This window comes from Impatiens glandulifera, chromosome 4 (assembly GCF_907164915.1).
Source record: "Impatiens glandulifera chromosome 4, dImpGla2.1, whole genome shotgun sequence".
NCBI lineage: Eukaryota > Viridiplantae > Streptophyta > Magnoliopsida > Ericales > Balsaminaceae > Impatiens > Impatiens glandulifera.
Genome location: NC_061865.1, coordinates 23,944,225 through 23,959,905, shown reverse-complemented (window position 1 = coordinate 23,959,905; position 15,681 = coordinate 23,944,225). Strand labels below are relative to the sequence as shown.

Here is a 15,681-nt window from a genome sequence, read left to right as displayed (position 1 = left end):
CTCGTCGTCATTACTATCGTCTTCTTTATCTCTCTCGCATCGTATCTGCCCATAAGTTGAACGGTTTTCTATAGGGACAACAAGGTTTACATCAAAATCTTCCCTTTCTTCCTCGTCAGACGAGACATCCTACGTAAGATTAATGAACCATTACAAAATAATAAATCATGCAGTTTAAAACTTTTCTAGTAACAATTTCATATTTTTTTTTATGTAACATTGAACATGATCATAATTACTTAACTACAACAAACTTCGAAGTTACATTTACTTTAGAAATAATTACAACTTGTATAATACATTTTAAACAATAAAATATATGAAACAATCTAAATAAAAAGTAAATAAACAATTATATGATCCCATAAATAAATAAAATAAAGTAAAATGTATGTGAATCACAATATAAATGAAATAAAGAATCAAATCAAGAATTTGCTAAATTTGCAAGAATAGGCTAATAATTTAAAAACATTAGGAATTGTAAATAAAAAGATGTATTGTATTAATTGAGACTAAAAAAAGAGTAAGTATTCTTAGAATTAAACACAATCCATGCTCTTAGACCTTGTTTGCTTTGAATTGGGTCCTCAAACAACCATTTCTTACAATAAAAAAAAGATTTATAATACTTTTCAATCTCAACCATACCCTATCTAAATAATTTATCAACTAACATATAAATAGCAGCTAATTGACAATATTTAAGAACTACGTACATTTCCAAAAATAATATCAAATGACTATATATATTGCCTAATTAACATCTTACTATACATATTAAAAAGTTAATTTATACAGAAGCATTGAGAAATTTAAGGAGTGGTCTCCTAATTACCTGCTGATCTTCATTGCTGGTAGTTGCATCTTCTTGTTCATCAAGAAGGTTCTCAAGAAGAACCTTATAGTAATCTTCTTCAATGAACCTCCAATACTCATTTCCGCCATAAATCTGTAAATGATGTCATTGTTATCATTAAATTAAATAAAAAGAGTTAATATACAAATTCATGTTAAGATTGTCATTGACTTTTCTTATGTTATATCTTATATATACAACTATGTATTTAAAACTTAGGTAATTCTTTATAATTGCATCACATGTAGCTTTTGAAATATAAATGATGCATTGTAGAAACAAGACAATTCTCAAATAAATTAGGCTCAAAGAAAAAAAAAATAGACTAATCAAAAGATAAATCATCACAACAATATCAAGTAAAAAAGTATCACACGGTATATCCAGTCAAAATATGAAAAAAAAATCAAAAGAGTTTCCAAACATATCGTATTTTTTTCTCACTTAAACTCGTATTAGGAATCTAACTCTCTTTTTTACTTAACAAAAGAATTCTCTCTTTTTTTAAAAACAATAGCCACCTTTGATTTCACCATCTTCTTCAATTGTTTTTGAACAATTTTTCAAACTCTTGAATTATAAAACTTTCATTTTCTTTATTTCATTATGCAAATTGTCCACGAGGGTGAATCAATCCCACAATTCACATCCTTAGTGTTTTATCAAAAGTATTTTTACTTAAAGATGTCCTCTATTTTCCATTTTACTTTAAAAAGTATGATTCAGTTTATTCAAGTTCTATACTATGGCTATCTTCATGAAGTTCCTTTTGCCTACATTTCACCAGCAAGTGAAAAGACAAATTTCTCTGTGGAAAGAATTAACTCTATTGCTTGGACATTAATTCAATCACATGAAAGTACTACTCAAGGTCTTACAATGAAGGACAGTTTGTAGGAAGTACAAAAGCATTCCAATATGATAGTTATTTAATATTCATGATTGATCAATTGGACCAATTAATTTACAATTTGGTAGATTAGACATGATTAACTCAACAAATCGATGACAATCTTAACATCAAACTGTATATATAGAAGAGGATATTTCATATATAAATAGAATTCTCCACTCCCTATCTAAGATAGCTAATTGATTAGAGTTTAGCTTAAGGAATTAGTACTAAAGAGAGGAGAGAGAGATAGTAATTTTATTTTGAATCAAGAGCATATAATTGAAAATTTAACTCCTGATCCCTACCCCTAAACCCTAAATCCCAACCAAGCCTACTAGTGAAAGAGAAGTATACTACTCACATTGAGAAGACGGTTAACCCTATTACGGACGAGAGTCTTTGGAAACCCGAAACTTCCCATTGCTTCAATGGCAGCGTCCATCCTCGACAAACCTGTCTGCATGTAGAATCCAGCAAAACAATTACTTAAGAGATCGAATTTAGACAATCAAATGTATATACAGATCTAGCTAACACTGATCTAGCTAGCTAGCTAGTCCGATTAATACACATAAAAGATTATAAAATATTAATATACCTTCACCATTGCTAGCTGTTGAGCAAACACAATTACACAGTCTAGCTCTCTCTCTCTCTCTTTCTTTCACTCTCTTCGCGCAGTGGCAGTGGCGTGGCCGATAAAAGTTGTCTCCTAAAAACTAGGGTAAATCTATCTAGCTATATATACTGTACCTAAAATAGAAACCAAACCTAGTATACAAGAAAAAAAAAATTACTTCTTTTAATTTGTCCAAATATATCCTTCAAACCCATCTTTATTCATTTTTAATCCTTAACTTTGTTTTCACCGTTATCTATTACACACTTAACTTATACTCATCTTTGCCAATGCCATCTTATATATATATGAATAAAGAGTGCTGGAGATTAAATCAACAAGTATTGTGTACCCTAGTTTTATCTAAGTTAGATTATTTTAATCTTTATAATTATATTTTATCTTGTCACTTAATTTATCTATTACCCACTGCCTTTATAATAAAAACGGTAATATACTTCATTAATTAATTTAAAATATGTATTAATATTTTAAATTGTTTTTTAGTAGAACCACGTATATACGACAAAAGGCGTGAACCTAATAATCAATTGTTTCCGACAAATAAATCATGTAATTTAACTTTATAATCTAGCTCTCATTCTTTATTTACGAGAATTAAATGAAGGGTTTTTGGTTACATTTTATTCTATCTCTTTCTTATTTTTTTGTCTAATCTTTTGATTTTATTATCATTCTTTTTATTATTTTTCTTTTTAAATAGGAGAATTAATTATTTGGGAGGGAACTTCTTTCTTCTCTTAACATTTTTAATGAAAAGAGAACATTCATTAAAAAAAAAAAAAAAAAAAACAAGTATGATTAATTAGATACTACAAATCTAATCATTTACCATGAATAATAAAGAAGAAGTTAATTACATGATCTCAAAATTACATCATTACTTCAAATCTTATATCCCATAATTGTAGGAGGTCCTCTTAGAAAATAAAAGATTTTATTAAACTGTGAAATTGATTAGTTGAATTTTAAAACATTAATAAATACATGCATACTAATATAGTCTATAGATGTGAGTTATCTATCTAATTGAGATTTGACATTCACATGTAAACTATAAAAAAAAATATAGATTTACTTAATATTTTAATATCAATCATTTATATTATTTAAAATAATTTTTGTATTAAATATTATATATATTTAGTTTGATTTGTTATTTGATTATTAGTAGCTATTTTTTTTTTCTTGTTAATTTTTAAAAGTTAACCCAATTTCTATAGTTATTGGCTCTAGTTATGAGTTATAACTAGTTTATATAATATGTGTTACAATATTGAATTTTGGATATATTTTGTTACAAAAGAATTTGTAAACATTGGCGTCAATATATCTTAGTGATATTACCAGTATCATTCTTTGGCTTTTATGTTACTAGATTAGTTGAAACAATATATTTGTATAAATTTAGATTAAAAAATATTACATTTTTCTATTTCTAGTGATATGTTTTATAATATATATTTTTTCGATTATATTTTTCGTAAAAATATATTTTAGATGAAAATATAGTTGGAAGAATTGAAATGTTTTTTTTATTATTATTATAATGTGGATTATAATTCTTACAAACTTGCATTAAAATATTTTTGTTGCACTCACAATTCGACAGTTTATTTTGCTATAACTTAGCAACTCAATTAACAAAAAAAAAAAAATCTTATAAGAGTTATGAATGTAGGATCATATTAGTAATCAAGTATAAAAGATAACTTAAATGATAATTTTCTATTGAATTTATCTTAAATATTAATTATTTTATTAAAATTAAAAAACTTATAAAATCAGGATTAGGTGCCTAAGCAAAAAAAAAATTATTCTTTTAATTTAGTAGTTTTATTTTATGTTCTATTAAATAAATATAATAAATTTATATAATTTTTAACAAAAATAATATAGTTTAGATTTTTTTAGAAGCTTTATTAACACAGTGACTTAGATTGAATCTTGTTGGGTGCTACTACATAACTTGTAGGGACTTGTAGAACGAATCCATCCCTAAAATAAATTTAGGGTGGACTAAAAATGATATATATATATATATATATATATATATATATATTATTATAAAGTTTAAATAATTTAAATTTTTTAATTAAATCCAATTCGATATAAAGTGTCAAACAATTAACCAAAGGGACCTCTTTCATTTTTTCATGAGTATGAGTGTTAAAAAAACTTACTCATCTATAGCATATATATTAAAATAATGTGATAGAATTATTCTTAAAAAAAAAAATTATACACAAAATCTCATTTAAACAACATTTTGATTAAATTAACAACTTTAGATAAATTCATAAATTATATACACCATCCAAAATTTAGTTCTCTACCCACCAAATAATAATGTCTAAATTAATAATTTTTAACAATAAAGATTAAATCAATCAAAATCATCAAATATACGTGATAAGTAATATGCATCGATTGAATGACAACAACTATGATATGTTTCGATCAAAATATTATTACGTTTTGCAAATTGTGAAATTTAATATTCCATATTTCTTAATCAAATTATTTGATACACAAATAGTGTTGTGCAACTAAAATTTTGATAATACTTAAAAGTATCCCTCACATAAATAAAGTTGGCATAAAACTAACTCATAAATTATTGCAAAAAAAAAAGATGATAATAATAGAATAAAATAAACACTTAACACTTTTCAATTTATAAATAAGTAGGCTAAATATTTTATAACGGTAATAGTTAATTAATTTTTTTCTCTCAAATATATAAAATTTTTACAAAATAAAAATATTTACCTTTTCATTACCACCTAAAACATCATTTATATAAAAATAAAAAGTATTTACACTATTTATTCATAAATATCATCTTAACCAATTAAAAAAAAAATTCAGTTACTTTATATTTTATTTAAATAAACTTTCAAGTTTTCAATTGGGATATACTTTAACTTCATTAAAAAAATTATATATAAATTAAAATTTAAAAAAAACTTAATATATATTTAGAAAAAATAAGTAAAAAATTAGAGCAAGTGTAAAATAAAAAATAAAAAATTATATTTTGACATGAGATAGATGTGTACATGATAATTAATTAGCAATACAAAGTTAGGGTGTCTTTTTCTATCTATTTCTTCTCTCTCTATCACATACTTACTTAATCCTCATGAGACCATGGCCATCCCAAAGTTTTTTAATATATATATATATATATATATATATATATATATATTATAGTTTTTTAAACCCATCTCAGCTCACACTTCCTAAGCAGCAGTAAATCTTTTAACCTGGAAAAGTTGAGTTTAGAAAATTTTAACATCGATTTCTGCGTTTAAAAATCTTTAACAAAATATTTTTTATAAAAATAGTAATTTTTATTTTTAAAATTATTTATAATAATAATTAATTATTAATCTAATTTTAATAATTTTAAATTTAAAAATAATCAAACTGCAATGTGATTAAAGACCATCTTTATTTTAAATTAATTAGAAATAATTAATTTTAAAGAATTATTCATTTGAACGAAGAGTTGTCGATTAATTTTTAATTTAAAATTAATAAAAATATTTGTATGCATACATAAACGTATATTTGATAAAAAAAAAATTGTATATTTATATATTTGATAAAATATTCTTCTAAGTTCGATTTTTGATAATATTCAGGAAAAGAGCTTTCGTGGTATATCATCGATATTCGTTAAAGAACCGACTTTAATTCATGAAATTTTGGTTATTTATTTGAAGAAAATGGTATTTATTTAAGATAAAAGAAAAAATTATAATATTTTTAATAACTTAATAATTGAGAAGCTAAATGTACTAATTTTAAATAGCTACATATGTGTAGATAAACTCTTAATAATTAATACGTTTTAGTTACACAAGTATAAACGTCTTAATGAGATTTATTCCCATGTATAAAAGCATAGTTCTAATTTGTATTATATATAATTAAAAATCAACTTATTACAATAATCAAGTAGGCCGTTTAAGTTAAATGAGTCTTGAATTTTCATTGATGTCGTCGTAAATATAACGACTCATCTTACGTTCTTAAAATTGAAAAACAAAATAAATAATGGTACTATAGCTCAAATTAAAGAATTTTTTTGTTTAATAAAGGAAATGTCTTTTATTCATTTATCACTGTAAATGCGACTAACAAAAGTGAGTAATAAAATTACAATAGCTTTATCTATAGAATAAATCACATATTTAATATATATATATATATATATATATATATATATATATATTATAAATGAAAGTTTATATAAATAAAATCAAATTATAACATTTGTAACTTCTAAAATTTGATAGATATAAAAACAAATTATAATAATTTTTTAACTTAATGATTGTGCTTTTGATAGGTTTATTGTTTAACTTATCAAGGCAATGTTTGATAAAAAAAAATTATCTCTTAATTTAATTTAATATATTATTAATTAATTTAATATAAATTTATTTAATAACGCATTTTTATAATCATTTATTTACTTAGATTTAAATGAAAATATGTTAAAAAAAAACTAAAAAGTATTGTTTATTTTAAAAATTATAAAAAAAAAAAAAGAAAAACAACATTCTTCTACAACAATCGTTAAAATAAAATTTTAAACATTTACATTTAGTAAAATTATTACTATATATAAAATAGGTTTTCATATTTATTTATTTTTACAAGTATAACAAATTTCATTTGTCTTTTATTTCATCGTGATTCATTATATTTTTAATATCACTAAATTAATTTCAATTCATCTAAAAAATAATAATGTAATGATATTTAAATCAAATTAATCAAAATCGTGAGTCAACTCGTGAACTCGTTCGAGTTTGCAATTTAACTTATCAAGATCGAGTCACGAGTTGAAGAACTCGGATAAAAAGAAAACCGTAAGTTAACTTAATAAACTTGTCAAACTCGCTAAAATTAATAATATTCGATTAATTTTATCTTATTCTCTGTTTTTCGATCTATTAAACAGGTATTTATATTTTTTTTCACATTCTTCGGTTTAATAAACTATGGTAAGTTATTCAAACTTTTAAAGAAATAAAAAAAAAATAAAAAGAATGAATATAGAAGAGTTAAGATCCAATAAATATATGTAAAAATAATTTAATCTAATTTATAATTTTATTATTATATTAAATAGTATTGATATTATTTTTTTTATAAGTAAATATTTAAATTATATATAAATAATAATTATAATTTTATACTTAGCTCCTTTTTTTAATTAAACTCTTACGAGTTTGCGATTAAATTTATTTTCCGAATTTATCCTCGTTTATCAATTTTATGTAAAATCTCGATTTTTACCGTACGAAGTTTTCCTTTTACATTACAATCAAGTGAGCTAACAAAAGTTTCTATTTGGTTTGTTTGGGTAAAACAAATTAAACCTTTATCCAATCTAAATCCACACATACCCAAATTTAACTCAAACCCAATTGTTCAGCCCAAATTAAGAATTCCAGATTGAATTATGATTGGAATTCAGGTTAACCCATTATCTACTGACCTCTAATTGTCTCAATTATCTAAGTTTTTTTTTTCGGATATTTTGATTTTTGTTGATATCCTACAATATTTTGTTTATTCTTGTAACTTTCTATATTTGGTATTGAATAAATGTCTTGTTCATTTATATTATGGAGGTAAAGAAACTGATTAAGATAGTTACAATTTTTAAAAATAGGCATAATTTAGCTCCATCCAACTAAAATAGGTAAAATTAAAAATATATATATAAGCTAGTTTGGTTGCTTTTAACCTCTCTTTTACATAGTTAGTTTTCACGTTTAAAAAGTTTAAAATAATAGAATATTTTTTTTTCTTTCATAAAAAGAGAAAATATTTATCTTGATTAATATGTAATTTATTGTTATGATCATATTTTAAGGCTTACCTTTTATAATTTAAAGTACAATTATTAAATACAAAAAATAAGTAAATAACAAAATGTTTTTCATCGTTGACTATGACAGTCACCGACAGAGCCAAAATAAGGAAAATAGAAGACAAATGTATCATATTAGAGAAGATGGCTATTTTTCAATTTATTAGACATATTAATGTACATAAATATAATAAATTAAAAAGATCAATCAAATTAATATTTTTTTAATTATATATATTAATGTTATATTATAAGATATTATTTTAATCTCATAATATAATAAAATATATTTAAATATTTATTTAAAAAATTGTGAAATAAATAAATTATTTTTAATTTGAATAAAAATGATATAATGGATTTGTGCTCATATACTTAATAAACTTTATTTGATTGGTTTGATTTATTCAATTTCAACACTCATTATTTAAGAACTTAAATGAGTTAGTAACTCAATTATTAAATTTTTTCAAGCATAATTAGATAAAAAAAAAAAAAAAGTTTATACCTACCCCTTAGGTATTAGGTCACTCTTACAAGGTTCCCTAAAGAAAGAGTTTCTAATTGTCAAATTTGTCCTACATCCAAACAAACTGAACCAATCATTCAACAAAAACCAACTCAATCAGTGTAGTAGATACATTAATTTAATTACTCAAAAAGACTTCACTAACTTATATCCCAACATTTCTTGGATATATCAGGCACATGCATTAGTGAGATTATAACTTCACAGAAAAAATCCAGCAATAATAAATGCATAAGCAGTAACTTGGATAATGACCAATTTGTGTTTCCATAAATTGTTCTTCATAAATATATATAATTGTATAAAGGGCAGCATTACAGAGTTCAATGTTTGTGAATATTTGCTCCCAAATCAAATTTATCAACCAATTCAGTTCTGAGAGCAGAGAGTGTTCAATATCATTATATCATCTTCCTTTCCCAAGCTCTGCTGCTCTTTATAATACAAGCCCTGCAAAAAAACAAGGGTGGTATAGAGATTGTGTCGCCACAATCGTAATTGGCGAAGATCTGTCCATCTGATCCGAAAAAAAAGTACAGTAGTATAGAATTTAACACAACAAGCTCCTAGCCGAAGGAGGTAAAGTTTACCCACAGAATGAAGTTTTTCTTTCTTTCTTTTCTCCTTTGTGGGTTATTCAGATGGATGAACTTTGATGTTTTTATCTAAGAAGGCTTATTCAAGAAGAAAAGATGATGTTTGACATATATAAGATTATATGAACAAGGAAGGATATGATGGTTGAAGCTATGGTTTCCTAATCTGAACCGTCGGGGACCATGAATTAGATAGAAGAAGATTTGCCCAAGTGATAAAAAAAAATTAAAATTATAGGCATCATTCGTGAATCTTGATGAAGATCAAGAAGAGACAGATTTAATAGGTTCATCGGTTTCGCTTGATTTTGAAGGAGCAGAACTAGAAATTTGTGCAGAGGAGATTGAACCAATAGAAACACTTGAATTTCCCTTAGAAGAAGAGATTCGGGTTGATAAAGCCTCGTTTGAACCAGAAACAATTTCTGCCTTCAATTCTGATGATGATGACGATGATGGTGCTAGAGTGGCAACTGATGATCCAACAGGATAAGGTGCAACAGGCATATCGGCAAGAGAAGATGCAGATGTATTGTAACTCAGTGTTTCGGTTGAGTGATCGAATTTGCATGATTGTCCGAATTTGCATACCCCATTTTGAGCATAGTGATTGCAAAGTTGTGCACCCTGATAACAATGACCAGAAACACAAAATCAGAGGAAAAAAAGAGCACAACAGTACAGACAGTTCTGGTAAGCCAAAATCAAACATAAATTCTTCCTTAACTGAACAGAATGAAAGCAACAAAACAAAACAGAACTATAATGCATATATATTGGATTCGAAAAGGAATTGCACATATTGTATCATGTTTGGTTATATATGATATGATTCCTTCATGAAAGGTGACAGAGATTAGCAAATTATCTCGAGTCTTGAAAAATTTTAACTAAAACTGGAGAAATGGAAGCTTAATATTTGCAGTATAGGTTTTATTCAACTTAATAAGAACCAAAAAATTTGCCTAAATCACATTTCTCATACCAAACGAAAAGAAATTACTTAAATATTTTTTGGAGTGATTTTTCATTATGAACGTGATTGTGACAGAATACTAGTGTTTCCAAATAGGATCTTTTGTATCGGCTAAATCCACACCCATCTGTCATGTATGGGTTTGATTTACCTCTAGGTTACATCGGTGCATGTTAGACTTAATAATTCTATCTCTGTAGAAGCATTTATTAAAAATATATTTTATATTATCCTTCATTATCTACACACCTATAGTATTTTAGTAATATTGTTGCACTGTATATTTGATAATTGTACTGATTCAAGATTAATTTTCACTAAAACTAAATGAAGAGAAAAATGAACAAGTTGACAAACTTCTATGACAAAAAAAGTTACTTAATATGAATACAAAATCACTGTCTTATTGAAATAGAACTGCATAAAGCTTTGCAGGAAATAAAACAAAAACTTGAACTTCTTAGAGAGTAAAAACAAATTGGAAGATTTTTGAAGACACTGAAAATAAAACCTTGTAGAGAATAAAAAGGAAACAAATTAGACTAGTGAAACAATTATAAAGATTTCAGCCTATCAACTCATTTTCACTATTATTCTTGATAGCCAAATAAGACACTATTTTCCTTTTCTGTCCATTTGAATCAAACTTCTTAGTATCAATGAATTGAGTATATTGCATCAAAAGTTCAAATAACATTCAAGAAAGAATGAGCTCTCAAGTTTGATTCCACTAAAAATCACCTTGATAAAGTGGGAGGTCATGGCGGTGGGGTCTGTACTAGCTTCCTCCAAGGAAAAAAGTCATAGACTAGACAAAAAAATGGAAAAGACTATGAACTCTATATAATCAACACCACTCTATTTCAGCTCTATGATTTCAAAGATTCCATATGAGATGGGTGTTAGGGACCAAATGCTAATGTTTAAGTTCCTTAGAATCAACAAAAAATAAGAAATCCAGTTATTCAAAGGGACCTATCTCTCATGAAATAATTCTAGGTAAAATGAGAAGTTAGGTCTATTTGGAAACTGCACCCAGCACTGCATCTATTTCTGATCTGCATAAAACTCTCGCATGTATAAACATCCAAAACTAGCATGTGTTGCTTCCTAAAAAGGCTAAATAACTAAACAAGAAACTCAAACCAACTCAAAATAAAGAATGCTTCTATGATATACAAGATCCTTCTCCAAGACTTGAGTTATTAAATTATTTTTGCTCATTCATCTAAATGAAGCAACCAGGTTACTAATATCTATATAAGAAACTACATGTTGCATTCCTAACACCAAACCAACTCTTACTTCCTCAAGCTCCAAAAGGTATAGCCAATCTAGGATGAAAAAAATAGGCTTTGATTAAGAATATAGAAACATAAGCATACATTTCATGCTATAGACATAATCTTAGGTTTTCTTAGGCATAAACATAGTCCTTGAAGACGTTGACGAAATAATAACTATCATGAAGAAACTTGTAAAGCTATATGCTAGTAACTTAAGAAAATTGCACATATTTTATACTATCCATCCAGCAAACTCAATAGCTATATTCTTTTGTCAGGAAACTAATCAATCATCTCATTCACTAGCATCATGGTCATAAAGCATCTCCATCTGGACTAAGACTCTAACTAGGAAAGTATCTCTGTAGATATGCTAATGTTATTGATAGAATAACAATTTAACCTATGATGACCTATTGCCAGACAACCTCCTCATGATGTTTGTCTATATAAGCTACCAAGAATTCTGGTGAGTGATGAGCCAATTTGGAAACTCATATTTTTGTTTGGTTAAAATAAATCTTGATCATTATCAGATTAATTTTTAAATCATCATTTTGTTACTTCATCTGGTTTAGACATGAACCAAATTAAAGTGTTATTTTTTTGCTTGCTTTGGTAGATATTATTTTCACGGTTAAAGTGTTATTTTTAGATCATAATGATTAATCAAAAACATAAACAAAAGTAGATTTTTCAGATCATGATCCGCGATAACAAAAATTGATAACAAAACAGCCTAATGTTTTCTGTTATGTTGGCAATTTTCTCTAGTAGTGAATATTTTGATAGGTTTAACAAAATATATGACATTACTAAAATAACTGAAACGGCACAAGAAACTATACAATGGTGACAGCATTTACTTCAGAAAATGAGTAAGACAAAAGGAAAAGAGTTGTGTTTTTTAAATAATGGCAAAGGTAATGTAGCAAGCAAAAGGCGAAAACGGCACAAACATAAGCACAGTATCTATGATTACAAGAAAGTACAGGGAATAATAACATCAATTGATAAGTCCAAGTAACAATTGAACCCGTAAGCAAGCAACTAACACCAATTTGATGTGCTTACCGGTCGAAGAGGAAGTCCCGTAGAGCTAAGGACAACATTTGTTTTCATTATGCTCCATTCTGGTGGATGATGGTATCTACACGATGATCCAAATTTACAATCTCCTGTCTTCATGTAATATTGGCATTCCTGTTGGCCAGGTCTCTCTGGAAACTGCTGTTCCTTCTGGCTACTGCTTGAGGGACCCACAATAGAAGGCAATGATAAATATGGCCCAGTATAAGCAGGCGTCGAATGAGATAATTGAGTTACACCATATAGAGGAGCTGCTCCAATAGAGGATTGATTGCTTCCAGAGGCTACTGGACTCACAGGTGCCTGTTCCATGTGTTATAAGACTCAGGGTTCGTTTCATAAAACTACTGAATTTGAAGTGTTGAATGAGTTAAGTCTAAGAAATCAATGATTGAAATTGTGTGAATAATGTGGGAAAAGTCCTTTAACTCTTTTTGTAAGGCAATCCGAAACACATTTAGTTTCCAAGCATGCAAACAATGGTCAAATAAAAAAAAGAATGTTTGAACAAAACTATATGCAATCTTCTCACATGATTAATTTTTAGAGTTAAAGGTGTTAAGCCAAGTTTTTTAGTTCAACTTGAACTGAATTTAAACAATTAATCTGTGTTACCAAACACAAGACACAGGCTTTAGAATAAAACATAGAATTATCTTTGAAGAAAAGAGCTAAAGAAATGGATTCTCAGCCTACCTGATAGGGATTGAAACTGGGAAATGAAACCATCCCTGAAGGAAATAGCACAGAACTGTAACCCCCTTGGATATATGAACCTGGAATCAAAGTTGGCCTAGCCACTGGCCAATTTCCTGAAACTACTCCATACTGTTGAGAAGATGGATGATGGGGAGGAGGAGGAGCCTGCATTGTTGGATAAATAGTTTGTGTCTGCAAAGGCAATGGACCAGCAGCTGTTGGTGGTGGTGGCTGTGGCATTTGAATGCCAGATGGTTGAGGATGATCAAATTTACAGGTTACACCAAATTTACATTGCCCTGTTTTCACATAGTATGAACACTCTTTTTCTCCCTGAGACAAAAAAAAGTTTCAATAAAAGGAGATAACAACAAAAACAGAAATTCTGGATTAAAATAGAAATAAATAAAATCTAACTAGTACCGGACGAATAGGGTATCCTGAAATGTTTAAGGCAACGGGACCAACAGTTCCACTTCCTTGTCTTGGATGGTGATATTTGCAGGATGTTCCATATTTGCACATTCCAGTTCTCATATAATACTGCAGTTATAGAAGTATTACAGTCCACCATTATGAGCCAAAACCCATACAATCTTTCACATAATTGTATCCACCGACAAATTATTCAAATCCCATGAACAAGAACAAGAACAAGAAGAAAGATAGAAAGTCAAAAGAGAATACCTGACAAACAGGTTGGCCCACTCTCTCTGGATACTCACCACCTCCAGCAGCTCTCATGGCTCCCATCACCTATTGAATAAAAACCAAAAAAAGCAAAAAAAAATTCTTTCAAGATTATTAAATTTACATCTGACAAAACAAAATCGTCATCAAATGTAAATTTAGGTTTAACAAGAATCAACCCAATTTACTAAACAGTGAAACCCCCAATTCCCAATTTAATAATAATAATAATAATAAAGAAAACCCTAAAGAAAAGTTTGGAAGCATATTACCAAACCCCTGTCTCGTGGATGATTGAACCGACACCTTTCTCCATATCCACAGAATCCAGTTCTCAAGTAATAGATACAATCTGGATCATCAGGTCGTTCAGGATATGCTTCTCCACCACCGGTCAGTCCTAATTGCCAAAAAGACTCTACATTTTTTCACAATCAATGATCAAAACAGGTTATACATTATCCATCGGATGCAACAAATGGAATTATAAGTCGAAGCTAGTTTTTACCTTCGAGCCCTGTGTCGCTAGTCGGCGAACTCCATTCCATCGCCGGATCGGATTGTTCGCCTTCCATTCCCGTTGTCCGACCGTACAGTTTCATTGAATGGGTTTATATATACTGAACTATGTATCTATATACGAATGCATATAACGATGACGGATATGAACCAAAGATGGAATGAATGATATAGGGTTTTGGATCAAATGAAGACGATGATGATAGAGAGAGAGAGAATGGTCTTCGACGCAGAAGTAAGTATGACTTCTTCTTCTTCTTTCTTCCTTCTTCTTCGTCTTTTCACTCTTCTTCTGTATCAGTCTGGTCTGGGTTTTCGTTTCTCTCTCTAAAAGAAAAGTGTATTTTCTGCGTGCCCTTTTCTTTCTCTCTCTTATTCTTGTTTTCAAAGGACTTTTTTTTTTTTTTTTAATCGTGGTTGGGAAGTTTTACTATGGTGCTACGCGCCAAAGAGGAAGAAATGTTACCTATATAATAATAACGGCTTGTTTGGATTCTCGTCAGAATCAATTTTGATTGGTAAATTCTATTTGAATGGAGTCAAACTTCTTATAAGGAAAAAAAATAAAACTTCATTTCATTTTGGAAATGACTATTGTATCCCTTCTTGGTTTGTGACGTAACCTATATTACAGACATATAATCAATGTGACAAAACCGTCCTTTTCACACTTTAATACTTTTTTTTTTTTTTTTTTTGAATTTTGCAAAAATTTATATTAAAATATTAGGTTGAGAGAAAACAGGTATTGATTATATCATGCTTTTTATGGTAATATGAATGGTAATTAAATGAACTATTTGACTGGATAACCATATATTAAATTTTAAAAAAAATTGACTGATGACCATATATTAAATAAATAAATAAATAATTTAATTGGTTAAAAAAAATTAAAAATAAAAATAAATTATTAATTAATATGACATCATCCTTTCTTTTCTTTTTTTTCTCCCAATTTCCCTCTTTCTTATCAAAAAATAAATAATAAATAATTAAAAAAACAT

General features: G+C 27.3%; 1 protein-coding gene across 1 annotated transcript; it reads right to left on the bottom strand.

Moving 5' to 3' along the window:
* Positions 1–9,072: 9,072 nt before the first annotated feature.
* On the bottom strand, positions 9,073–15,039 carry LOC124935804 (zinc finger CCCH domain-containing protein 34-like). The gene is made up of 7 exons (XM_047476231.1): positions 14,664–15,039; positions 14,428–14,573; positions 14,153–14,221; positions 13,889–14,008; positions 13,463–13,798; positions 12,752–13,069; positions 9,073–10,042 (listed from the first exon to the last, which is right to left on the bottom strand). The coding sequence occupies exons 1-7, from the start codon at positions 14,755–14,757 to the stop codon at positions 9,680–9,682; spliced, it is 1,446 nt and encodes a 481-aa protein (XP_047332187.1). The 5' UTR covers positions 14,758–15,039; the 3' UTR covers positions 9,073–9,679.
* Positions 15,040–15,681: the final 642 nt, after the last annotated feature.